The following is a 13,421-nucleotide window of genomic DNA, read 5'->3' on the forward strand; positions in this document are numbered from 1 at the left end:
AGGGTTCATCAAAAGACAAACCAATGGAATACTTGTGTTTTTTTCTTTCCCAGTTCTAAAGACCTTCAATTTAAGATATGACAGGAATGTTATCTTCAGGCCAAACAGAACATACAAGCAGGTCACAATCAATCTCTCTCAGGCCAGCCACTCTAAGTAAGAGACAGCATAGGCAACAACACAGAAGCAACAGATAAAGGTTCTCTGGGCCCATATGTTCTTAGAAAATGAACAGTAAGAAATGTGCATTGTTCCAGAGGCCATAGCCTTTTTTAGCAGTGGACAAGATAGCAGTTGGTACAGGTAAACTGCCAATAATGAGGCAGGCATGTTTACGTTATATAGCTCACATTCTGGTATTCCAGGTTCACTTTGGCAGTCTGGAGTATGTGAGCTGGATAGCCAATCTCCACTTGTAGTTTGGAAACCTAAAATCATAATAAACAAACAAAAAGAAAGACACATGACCAACAGGAGGCTTTACATTCTAGAAGTCCTTTTTAAACACTATTTTTAAACAACCTAAATATGATCTGTGACTCAGCCCTTCGAAATGACAGCTACTCTGTTTCAACAAGACATCTTCTCTTGCTACTCTGGTTTCTTAACTCAATGACCTGAGGCCTAATGCTGTTCTACTCTTCTTTTTCTTTATAGCATTGTTTTCTGGCATTCAGCTTTATAGTTTTTAACCTCTTTAGGTGTATAAAACTGAATTGTATCTCAATACAATTAATTCAGAGTATCCATGGACAAACACTGAGCCTCTCTATGCCTACACACCAATGTACGATCACATGGCGTGATGGCACTTATAAAACCACCCAAAAGCTTCAGGGAAAGGAAGGCCTCAGTAACTTCTGCCTTCTGCACGCACCAGGACTTTAGCCTCTTGGCGAGTCTGTTCATCCATCCACTCCAACTGATCCAGTTGGCCATAGAGGGCATCTTGGATCTCAGAGAACATCTGCTCAGCCTGCAATGGATTAAAGAAGGCACGGTCAGAACTGCAGAAAAACATTGTTCAGGCTTAGCTACCATCTTCCCATGTTCCCGCAATTCAACCACAGAATAACTGGGGGAAAATTCCTCTTCTTGTGATGAAAGAAGAGATTTCAGTTTCTACAATGATTTAGGCTTAAGTTATTTGGCATCGAGTGGTTCCTCACAGGGCTCATCATTCTCTCCCACACACCTTTTCATCTTGCCTCTCATGGTAAGTAAGAGGGAAACAATTCTTTTTCATTCAGTCCCTGTTGGGATAAGAGTGGACCACATGATTGCCCCACTTCTTGAGTGAAATCAAAATTCAGTATCCACAAGTATTTCATGCTGGTGTCTCCCTTTCCAAAGTTATGGCAATCTGAGTCTCTCCTTCACAAAATTATGTTTTGTTCATTCAGCTTTGTGCTTCACTACACGTAGTCTTAGTTTTCCCATTAACTTATTTACTCATCACTTTATACACTGCAAACTCCTTATAAAACCTGGGGCCTACACGAACTTCCCTCAAAAGAAAAAGGAACTCTGATCATCAAAGGAAAAAAAAGAAGGTGTTCCTTTGACTCAGAATGTTTTGGCATTGATTTTGTTTCTGTACAGCTGGTCATATGACGGCTTAATGGCTTTGCAATTGAAAATCTTATTTAAATATGTCAGATTGGTGATGAATACTGTTAATACTGTCATTCCAGGAAGCACAGTGAGATTGCATGCATTTGTAGGGCTGTCATAGGTATTGGTGCTGCACACATGACTTTGCTAACAGTTGAGATAAAGATAGTAACTGGTATTTTATCATTGATTATTCTAGCAATGACAGCAATGTCTTGTTCTGACATCTTTCATTCCCCCAAAAGGAGAGGAAGTGCATAAGTATAGGAATAGGTAAAAAGTTATAAAACCTACACATGATTTTGCTGCCTTGATGTGATCTTAAGTTGACATGTCAAAAAAAGAAAGATGAAGCTGAGCTCTGCTTGGGGGTTAAGAGGATGAATACCTACAAGTTTCTTGCTCTGCTGAGGGAAAATTTCTTGCACAATCATCTGCCCTAGAACTGGCTCAAAGAAAGAAGTGGTATCAGTCAAGCACTTCCTCCAGCGCTCAGCTGCAATCTGTAAGAACAGAGAAAGAAATAGAGACACATGAGAGTCAGGACAAAGAGATAGGAAGACAGTAAACAGATATGTAAACGTGCAGTCAGTAGCATATACGCTGCTATCTAAAAATGCCAGTAGTGAATGGTAAGTAATGTAGTTCCATTTAAGCTACTTCAGAAAACTTTAATCAAGTAAAACATTAATTTCCTTATGATTTACTCCACTTACTTTCACACAAGATGAAGATTCATATGCCAGCTGAGACAAATACATAGAAGAAAGGTGACCATCTATATATTGTTCCCCACCCCGTGATACAGTGCACTTAGCTCTCTAAAGTTTTGGGTGTCATGTCTACTCCCGCATTTCTTAGAGAAAAAGGAAGCATTTAATGGCCTAATGAGAGTAGTTTTCCTTCCTAAATCTAAGAAAATCCATCCAGACAAGACATCAAGAGAACATGTAGAAGGTGTTCAGCTAGAGCGTTCAGCTGCTGGTCAGGCTGAAGAAGGTGGTTAAAGGCTAACTCACCATTCTAGATCCCAGTTTTCCGTAAAGAATCTTAGATAGCTCCAGGCGTGCATCTTGGAATTGACTGTCAAGGGCTGGGGAGAGATTCCCAACCAGACAAACAATCATATAAATGTGAAGGACCCTGTAGGAAAATGACATTTAAAAAGACTGAAGATTGAAGGCTAGTCACTATAAACACAGAGGCGTGGCAAGTGTCAGGAATAATTTGAGGCAGAAGAACCCTAGTAACCTGAACAATGACAACAAAGTACTCTGAATGGGCTACACCTGGGGCTATCAAAGGAGGATGATTTGACGTGACTCAACCGAAGAAACTCTCTCCCCAGAACACCATGAAGACTCAAGGGGTAATTGCCTCCTGGGGCACAGGATTCTTTATGGGAAGCAGGAGAAAGAGCATTTTTAGGACTGGGTGAAACTTATTATAGAATATTTTGAGGGGTCTGTGGAATTCTGTGAGATTTATTATGGAACGTTTATGGGAAGGACCAAAGGCAGGGAAAGTGAAGGATCATGGTGGATTGGGGGGAACATGCATGGGAAAATGGAGAGGAAAGGTGGTAAGAGGGAATGGTTGAGCGTAAACTTGTGGCCCGCCAGGACATCTGTCTGATTCAGCCCTGCACATGGTCACCGGAATCTGTCCTATCTTATTAAATGCTATTCTTAAATAACATTCTGCTCTCTGTGTATGGGGATGGGACTGGATACTGGAGAGACAAGGAGTCTGAGAGTTGCCTACTGGAGGGACTTTGGTCCAAGCTAGCTGCTGGAGAGAGCAGGTGTCTGAGAGTTGGCTATTGGAGAGACTAGAGGTTTGGACCAGCTACTGGAGAGATCTGCTTGTATATGTGTGCGTGTAATAGGAAGAGACCAGAGTACCAGCAACCAAAGTAGGGCTGCAAGACTTAGGGGCTTATATATCCAGATGCCAGCAGCTGTGGACACCGGGGGACCTGGGGCCAGCTTCTGGACAGACTGAATATCTAAGACCAGCTATTGGAGTGATTCATACTGTGTGTGTACGTATAGATATTTCACTAATATAGACCAATCCTGATCAGCTGGAGAGGAGCAATGGGATCAGGCTGAGCTGTTCATGTTTGTATGAGTGCTATGGGTGGGTGGGTGCCAGTAAAGGCACTGTGTTCCATCTTTATTGATCTGTGTGATGCACATATCTATATATATTTATATGTGTGTACATATATGGTGTATGCATGTGCAAGCCTATTGGGAATATATGCTAAGCCTTAGTACTGGCTAGACCTGTGAATGTAGAGCCACAGCAGCCTTGCAATTGTTAAGCTACTAGATTCAGCAGCCTCTAACACAGACCTCTTTGATTTATGGTGTCTGAAGTTAATAATTCTCGAGGCATGAACAACTATAACCATAGATATTGACTCCTACCTTTCCTTGTGCCATTGTTCGATGAGCTGTGACATGCCTCTTAAGTAATCCATGTCATGCACCGCAATTGGCTGAGAGAGGTTCAGTGGCATAGGATGGAAGACAGCCTGGAGACATGACAGCCAGTCAATAGCAGGCGCCTTTTCCTAGAAGTAAAACAAAGCTTACACGCTGAACTATGAATCTAAATTGACTGACAGGAAATAATAGGAAAACTGGGATAGTCTCTCTGATACTGTCAAGAGATGCTTTCAAGAAGTTAAACTGTTTTTATGATGTGGGTATTGATTATAGTAGAAAAGGAGAATTGACTTTTTTAAATTGAATTAGCACCAGGGATGGGAGAGAGTTTGGGGCCTGAAAAATCCATCTGCTGTCAATAAAAGACGTTAAGTTAATAGGTTATTGTTGAGCTTTAAAGCTTAACAGACTTCAAGTGTAAGTTGCAAGGGAATGGCATCTAAACAGAGTGTCTCACATCTCTTTCGATCCAGATCTTCAGAATGTGAATGTAACATGAAATTGTGTTGCTCAGGTTCTAAGGAATAGATACCTGTAGCTCCCTAATGGTAGTGTGAAAGAACAGCATCCCCCTCTGCTGTCTTTCCTGCAGTGGGGTGACAACTCGCTGGAGGTTAGAGATGAAGGACAAGGTAAGGGAAAAGGAATCAGGGGGACCATCCTGTGGCCCTCCAAGTAGGCTCCCCAGTTTCTTCAAATATGAGAGATACACACGGAGAACCTGCAATGCAGAGCATATGACCAGTGGGAGAAACATGACTGAAAATTAGTCACCCCATTCATCCATCCATCCATCCATCCAACTATCCATCCATCTTGACCATATAAGCTTCAATCTTTCAAAACCACTGCAGCCCCACCCCTAAAACTGTCTTCTTCACTGCAACATCCTTATGTAATTATTCATGTGGAATACAGTTTGCCAAGTACAGCTGCTCTTTCAGTGAAGAACACTGAATTCCCAAAAGGTTATTTTTGTCCCAGCTTACAATTACATTAAATACTGGAATCATTTTAGAGAGGTAGGCCGGCCATCTCTGGAGTCAAAGGAGAGAGATGTAGTGATATAATGAGCTAGTATTTCTGATGGGAGAGAAAATGCCAGCTTCTTGCTGCCATGTTCCTGAGGTATCAAAGGAACACTTGTGATGAGTAGACAGGCTCATTTTTTTGAGGACTCTTCTGAAAGAGTCAGACTGAGAAACTGAAATCAACTCAGTTTTTATAAGTTCAGAAAAATGACAGAGCTGTGATGAAATTAACTTTGTTGTAATAACTCCCAAGGTCAAAGAGCTTGTTTCCCCAGCTTAGGTTAAAACATTTTAAAATAACTTCTGAAATGCTAGCTACCCCTCCCCCAGTACACAGATTTTAAGTTATAAAGCCTTAATTTAGACAAGAACATTTTTTTTAAACATTCATTCAAGGTGAAACCTAGAGGGAAGCCCAGGTTCATATTACTTATTAAATACAAATTAAAACTATAACATTCTGTTTCTACACTAGAAGTTTTAAACCTGGCATTTAAAAACGGGTTACATTTTACAAACTATCTTTCTGGAAAAGTGGAGATTTTTGTAAAGAATTCCTTCTGGAGACATTTTCAAAGGTCACTGACCGTAACCCATGGAAACAGACCACTCTGAACCAGGAGGCAATTCAATGAGATCCCTACACCAAATAGCTATTTTTACCTTTCTTCAGCCTCTGATATGTTACCTCAAGATAATTTTTCTTTTTGAATTTACTCTCAGGTGGCATCTCAAACTCAGGATGGTCAATCTGCAAAAAGGAGTAAAGAAAAAAACAGTATTTCCAGAAACACTGGAATGTGAGGATATGCTCAACAGGCTTTGTTAATTTCTATGTCACAGAATTTGAAATGTTAATAAATTGCTTTTACTTTTGGAAAATGTTTGCTAATTAATTTTTGTGGATTTATCATATTCTGCAGCTCATTTAAAAGCTCATTACAAATCTGCAGTGCCTGATATTCAAATGTAAACCACATTGTTAAATATTTCTACATGGTGCACTGGTTTTGGCTGGGATAGAGTTAAATTTCTTCATACTAGCTAGAATGGGGCTGTGTTTTGGATGTGTAATGAAAACAGTGTTGAGAATTCAGGGATGTTTTAGTTACTGCTGAGCTTTTACAGTGTCAAGGCCTTTTGTGCTTCTCACCCCACCCCACCAGCGAGGACACTAGGGTGCACGAGAAGCTAAGAGGGGACACAGCTGGGACAGCTGACCCCAACTGACCCAAGGGATATTCCAGACCATAGGACATCGTACTCAACAATAAAAGTGGGGGTGAAGGAGGTTGGCCAGGGCTGCCATTGCTTGGGAACTGGCTGGGCAGTGATCGGTTGGTGATGAGCAACTAGAGGTTTTTTGCATTACTTCTTTATTTTCTTTCTTTCTTTTTTTTTAATTATTGAACTGTCTTTTTCTCAACCCATGAGTTTTCACACTTTTACCCTTCTGACTTTTAACCCCATCCCACTGGTTGGGGAAATGAATGAGCGGCTCTATAGTGCTTAGCTGTCTACCAGGTTTAAACACCAAGAGTGAGCTGCAAAATTCATATTACACTATGTGTACTAGACACAGAGCACTTAGAGTCCATAATTTATTATACCAGTCATACCCGTGAACATAAGAAGAACCAAACCCTTCCACGACAAAGTACAATCTACACTGTCAGGCAGAAGAGATGAAAGAAAGTAAGCGATTTATTCTTCCTCATCTGCTTATTTTCCAGAAATAAGTGCTTTTTATGTAATAAAATCAAGAAGTTTACTGAAATTCAGGAAAACTTTCTTCAGAGAAGAACATAGGCTTAACTGAGCAAGCCTGCGTCTCATGGGCTGTGTAACTGACTCTTTATTCCCAGTGCTTCCTGATAATTTTCTTTCTTTAGTCCACCCACCTGAATAATATTGGTCTTGAGGTCAGAAGGACTAGGTCCCACATGGACTCTGAAAAAGGGAAAGGTGCTGTATCTGCCCATAAGAGTCTGAAGAGTTTCATTAAAATCTTTTGCTTTCCCCATGCCTGTGATATTCCATCCACCGATCTAGAGAGGGAGAGAGACAGCATGACAGCAGGTGAGAAAAACACTTGTTTGATCCATATTTACAAAATCTTTTTTTCACTCCTATGAGCTCAGTCATTATGACAACTGAGAAGCAACAAAGCAAATAGTAACAGAGGAAACTCATGAAGATTTCTACATACCCTGTTGGCTTTAAAATGACCTGTTACTTTCACTTAAGCAAAGCAACGAACTGCAAAATGAAACAGGAAAAAGGAATGATAATTATCAACAGAACAAGGTGTACAGGAAAAAAGCAGAAGAAGGAGAAAGGAAAGAGGTCTCATTTTTCAAAAGCCATCCAGAAGGACAACCAGGAATCAGGGATTACAGGTCCCACCTCCCTGACAAGCAGATTCACAGGTAGGCCTGTAGTCACTGTTTCTTCTGCCGGAAGTTTCTGCATCCTCCTTGGAGACAGGGCATAAATGCCCTTTGCTAGCAGAAGGATGTACAACTCTCCCTGGCACTGACAGGAGTCTCCCAGAATGGAAAGAGAAGCATTTTACTCTTTAAACAAGCTCCCGTGAAGCCTGAAGTAGTGGATGGCCATCAGATCTTAGACAAAAAAATTTAATCCATTTTGCAACATGTTCCCTGATCTGTAAGTTGGATCCTATTGAACTGAACTTCTGAGATTAGAAGTGATCCCTCTTTGCAGTCTTGGTTGTTGTACAGTCCTAAATTAATATGTAAGGTCATGAGGAAAGATTCAGGTACCTGATGTCAGAAAATCAAATCTTGAAACAGCATTTAAAGCTAGAAGATTTATCACTTAGAAGTTGTGCTGTGAACCATGAGCTTATTTCATGGCCAGATGCTGGCAAAATTCCATCATGTAGGACCATATGACCCTAACTTCACACTTTCCTTTTTCCTGCAGGAATTATCTTCTGCAGGGAGAGGAAATAGCACGAACACTCACCTGATTTAGGAGGTCCTTCAATGGTTGAGCTCCCTGGGATTCTATCCTTTGGGTATCCATGCAGGAGCGATAGAACTGGATTGCTTTCTCTTTAGCTGAGCCTCTTATCCCAAACTGTGGGCCCTCTGAGGAAAAAAAAAATAGATTAAAAACTACAAAAGTGGTAAAAAAAAAAAGTTGGGGCAGTATTAAGGCAGAGAAAGGTTGTAAGAAACCATTACACTGCACTTTGATTCAGAACAGTTCAGTAAATATTCACACTTCTCACGGTCACTCAAAGCAAGAGACCTTCTTCTGCTATGACTCTTCCTGAGGCCAAATACGTGAGTTTCTTTGCATGGAAACAGGAGCACAAAAGGAAGGTGGTGCGTACCTAGGCTTCAGTCCCAGGTGGAGTCAGGACACATGACCAGAGTGCACATTCAGACAAACACAGAAAAAGGGTCTACTTTTACAAGGCAACAAGAAAATTATTTGAGTTGCTGTCAGAATTTTAAAGTGTTACTTTCATCTGTTACACTTGGCAAGGGGAACTAAAATGTTTAAAATGCAGCTATTGTATCGTATGACATACTCAAGAATAAATCTGTACCTGTAATGATAGAAGAACAAAGAGACTGGACTCAGTCCCTGTTAGGAATGATTGTGCTCTCAGTTATTAGTATTCTCAGCTCTAGCTGAGGAAGATGCTGAAGGTAACACACCAATCATCTGTCCCTACCTAAAAGCCTTTTCAGGATCAACTGGTTTTCTTCCAACAACACATCAAATACATTTAGTGATTCTTCTGTGGTTCTGCTTGAGTGTTTGCCTTCCCAGCTGCCACAGGCATATTTGTAGAAATCCTCACAGGGGTCTACAGTGTCATTCCTAGAATTCAGGAGTCTGGCCAACAGTTTAAGACCCAGCTCGGCATCACAGGATCCTGGGCAGAAAGTAAATGGGAGAGAACTGAGCAGTGACAGTGGAGAGTGAGAACAACTCCAAACAAAAAAAATTAGAAGTTATCTGTGGGACATTTCTCCCAAAAGATTTATTTTTGGTACAAACTCCTTTGCATGCAGATTGTTGAATTCCTTTTAAGTTTTTGCTGAATATGGAACAAAATGTGTTCTGTCTTTCACTTCACAGGAAGATTGCCTTTGCACTTTATAAGGGAGATTCTTTAAATAAAGGACAGGTAATATGTCCAGAGGTGGTGTCCTCTGTTCATAGTACCTAGACAGTCACAGCTTGGATTACTCTGCCTTCTCAGTGTATTTTCTCTGAATCAGCCAAATTTGGCCAAATGATAAACAAGAAGCAACTGATGGTGTCAACACATGAAGCAAAATAAGGGCATAGCACAGAGAAAGTAAGGAGGTTAGTTTAAAATGTGGAGGGAGATGTTCAAGCATGGGAAACATTTCTCAGCAATGCCATTTGTTAAAACAGGACAAAGACTTTCTAGTACATCTTGCTTTGATCTAAAACTCCCTTTATCTAAACTGCTGTGAATCACTGGGTATGTGTTCTCATTTTGGTTCGGTGTCTCATATCAACATCAGATCAGATCAATTATTTACTGAAATAAGCCACTTGTAAATCAAAGACTTTCCATACTATGGTTTCAACAGTTGACATGGGAGGAGGTGGGCAGAGTGTAAAATAGACAAGATCTAAACTAACAGTTTTAACTTGGTCTCTCAAACACATAACAGCGGCTAAAGAAAAATGCTAGGTAAAGAGTCAATACTGTTTATTTTGGAGCAGGGAATGTCTGTATCCATCAATATAAATGCACCTTCAGTACTGTGCATTCTATATGCATAAACATTTACATGGACCTTTCTGCAGATAGTTGTTTAGCATTTGAAAGGCAAATTAACATTTCTGGTTTATGCTCACAGCTCCCCCATTAGCAAGAGACTATGACTTTTCTTTCTACACTATGACTGCACTGGTCTGTGCTAGAAAACTAGGACTACACTTATTAAGTCAGAGATGGAAAGGTGGAGGAGGAGCTCCAAATCTCAGGTTCAGTCCAGTTTCCTGGAGCTGACTACAGACAGAGCAAGACACGATGATGAGATGCAAGACAATATAATGATGCTCTCCCTCAAAACTGGGCCCAGGCATATTAAATGGCAGGCAGCGAAGGAGGACAGGTGTGGGGATCTCGCCCCACTATGACCCAAGGAAGAGGCATAACAGTGTACCTTTTTTACAACTGGTGTTAAGATTCTTTGAGATTCTGAAAGTCTGATTCTTAACACAGATGCTAAGCCTAATACACAATGGAGGCAGATAGGAGAGAAAGGGGTCTTACAAATGGGGTGGAGGAAGAAGCAGGGAAAAGGATATCCCATGTTATACCTAGACCACAAGTCATCACGATGTAGGTGATAAGCAGTGTAAAGCCAAGGAGAGTACTGAGAAGGAGTGTACACAGAAGTAGGCTTTTCCCCTGAAGGCATCGTTCTTTCCTTGCACCTGCTCTCTGCTCCTGGTCACAGGTCTGAAGAGAGAAAAATTAGACAAAAGAGAAAAAATGAAGAAAGAAAAATTCATATTAAAGTTAGCACTGGTAATATACTTCCTCTTCCACCTAATCTACTAGAAAATCACTCACAAGACTAGTGCCAGGATACCAATAGTTGTCCAAGTCATCTAGGTGACTGTACTCCCGGGGGCTTTCTCACCTCCTTCGTTTCCTTGTCTTTTCCAGCTACAGCTGTTGCACAGTCTTATGAATTATGCATCAAAAAGCCAGCTTGCCATGAGGAGACCTGGCTGTCCGTAGTTCCTTCTGGTTTATGGAATCACCTTGCATATACCTCCTGAAGATATCAAAGCCTTTTTGAGCCCATAAAGCTAATAACAGGATGGCTAGGACTGGTGGTTCTTTATTCTGTTACAGTCTGGCAATCTGAGCACTAATTTCAGATCTCTCCTCAAGAAATAACTGCTGCATCCTAAGCCTTCTAGTCCAGTTCAAGTGGGAGAAAAGATTTGCCCTATTCTAAAAACTGCAGTAAGCCGTAAGTCACAGAGATCTTATATACAGACAGATTTTATCTCACTTAAATTTAGTTGTGTTCATAATCTAGGTGTGTCTTTTTAGTCAGTGGAGAAGGCTAGGCATCTTATGAGTACAGCTTCTGTTTTAGACATCTGTCTTAGGATGAGCTGAAGCATCCTCCAGATTTACCTCTTTTTCTCCATTGACTGCAAAGGAAGCTAGATAACTATGTTAGGATACACACCTAACGTCTACCTGCTTAAAGTTAGATAAAATGACATTTACTCTGTGTGTCCACTGCTTCTACCTACTTTGATGCATGTAAGACTGGAGAACAGCAGATTACTGTACTGTCCTCACAGCCTCAAGTTTAGGTCCCTGTGCTCAAGCCTGGTTCTCTGATAAAAGAAATCTGTTTGAGAAACCTTGACAGGCCTTGGCGCACTTTGAGAAAAAGCTAGAAGCAGCCTCAGTGGAGGTGCCCACTTCTTCACTTGGGAGCTGCTTTTTTCAGCTCTCATGTGTGATCTCCATCTGAGCTATGCTGCAGCAGCAGCCATGCTTATGGCTGGCCGTGTGCCCCATTGATCTGGATCCTGACCTTAACCTACAGACTTGATTCTGAAGGTTTGACCTTGGACCTGCCTCCTCACAACAGACTTACCTGGCAATCTACACTCTTGGTTGACCCTGGCTACTGTCACCAGACCTGCCTTACCCCCCCTCATTCCCATACTGTGGGGGTGCACCCCTTGCTAGTAAAGTCATTACTTCTTGCCTGCCTTGTCATGACTCTCAGGTTCTAGATTGTATTTCCTTGTCTGCCCTTGCTGCTCCCTCACATGCAGCAGCTAAACTGCATTTGTCACCATGCTCAGTATCTACCTTCTTTGCCACAAAACCAGAAAACATAGATATTTACAAAAAACACAAGAAGAAATGAAGCAAAATCCTACAAGAATTAAGTACCTCACAGCATATACCCCTTCACCTGAGGAAAGGCTAAGGAAATGAATGTCTGCTGTAATCATCTTGCCTAATATACTGTGTAAAATTCCTGTACAAAAACATTAACAGAACAGAAAACATAGAAAAACAGACCTCATCATTTTATATCTTTCAAACATGCATTTTATTCAATCATGAACAGAAGCCTTTTAAAAGCCTATGTCAGCTTACTTGGCTCATGGAAACTGCTAACAAGAGTTAAATACCTAACTGCTTTTCTCCCTTTAACATTCTATTCTCCTGACGACTTCTTTAGGCAGGATACAGAATAACTAAGTGGAGAGCAAGTACATACAAGTGAATCCAGGTGTTAAAAGGTGCTAGATACAGAACATGATCATACTGGCAAAGTACATTGTAGAAAATACAAAGGAGGAAATCCAAATTCCTTTCATGTGCCCCTGTAGTAAAACACTTTAGCTTTTACTCCTCAGGCAGAGAGTAAGTGTCATGACCTAACATTATGGCAGGGAAGTGAGCGAAAGAAAATTTGCTTGGCTGAAAAGGAAGAAGAACAAGTACTCTTCAACTTGCAAGCCCTCATCTCTCACCTTTTAGGAGAGAGTGAATGATTTACATTCACAATGCTCCTGACTTCTCTGTCGCAATAGACCTCTTGTTTTTCACATTGAAAATCTGGCCTATTCCTACTATGAAATAATTTTGCAATTCTTTGGGCTCATGTTATCAGAGGACATCCGTTTCTCTCTTTCAAGTACTAAATGGCATGGCTGTGGAGATACTAAAAAGAAATTGGTATTTCCAGACTGTCACTGCAATTTTTGCCAAACTTCTGGTTAACAGTAGGTCTATATCGGGTGGATACATTATGTTGCTTTTGAAATGGAAAATGCATCAAATTAAAAAAAATCTGTAAGTGAACTAGACTGTCCCCCTCAAGACTCCAATGTGAAGCAACTAAAGAAGTACCTGGCTGAGAACAGCATACCCCAAAAGAACAGCAAACCCCAAGAGACAGGGGAGTGGAAATTGGTTGTGTACCTCTACTTAGAAACTGGATTAAGGTCTGTGTTTTGTAAACCATAAGGAAAAAAAGTGTTCTTCAAACACTTCACCTTCCATAAGGAATGTCTTTCTAATCTTGTCTCTGTTACTGGGGCTGGATTTGAGAGAACCTGTGGACCTACATAAACAGAGAAAAAAGAGGAGGGCAGTCATACTTAGCTGTCCCTTATATCTTTTTCATGACATCTTAAAGAAATCTAGACAGACAAATACCTGCTCTTTCAGTAGTCTTATAAAGATACTGACCTGGGCAATAACCCTGTCAGCTTCTTTATCTAGTATGAACTTCACTTT

General features: G+C 40.8%; 1 protein-coding gene across 7 annotated transcripts in view; it reads right to left on the reverse strand.

Moving 5' to 3' along the window:
- KEL (Kell metallo-endopeptidase (Kell blood group)) overlaps positions 1-13,421 on the reverse strand; it is a 28,163-nt gene that overhangs the window by 12,238 nt on the left and 2,504 nt on the right. For 2 of the 7 annotated variants that reach the window (XM_041124811.1, XM_030020635.2), the window contains exons 3-13: positions 10,448-10,589; positions 8,814-9,017; positions 8,093-8,217; positions 7,003-7,149; positions 5,790-5,852; positions 4,603-4,791; positions 4,050-4,195; positions 2,634-2,757; positions 2,007-2,117; positions 878-976; positions 351-428 (exon numbers count right to left, since the gene is read on the reverse strand). In XM_041124811.1, the coding sequence (XP_040980745.1) occupies positions 351-428; positions 878-976; positions 2,007-2,117; positions 2,634-2,757; positions 4,050-4,195; positions 4,603-4,791; positions 5,790-5,852; positions 7,003-7,149; positions 8,093-8,217; positions 8,814-9,017; positions 10,448-10,589 (1,428 nt within the window). Of the gene's footprint in view, positions 1-350; positions 429-877; positions 977-2,006; positions 2,118-2,633; positions 2,758-4,049; positions 4,196-4,602; positions 4,792-5,789; positions 5,853-7,002; positions 7,150-8,092; positions 8,218-8,813; positions 9,018-10,447; positions 10,590-13,103; positions 13,246-13,421 lie in introns of all 7 variants that reach the window. The other 5 variants (XM_030020637.2, XM_041124813.1, XM_041124812.1 and 2 more) reach the window with 5 other exon arrangements.

Source organism: Aquila chrysaetos, chromosome 7 (assembly GCF_900496995.4).
Source record: "Aquila chrysaetos chrysaetos chromosome 7, bAquChr1.4, whole genome shotgun sequence".
Classification (NCBI taxonomy): domain Eukaryota; kingdom Metazoa; phylum Chordata; class Aves; order Accipitriformes; family Accipitridae; genus Aquila; species Aquila chrysaetos.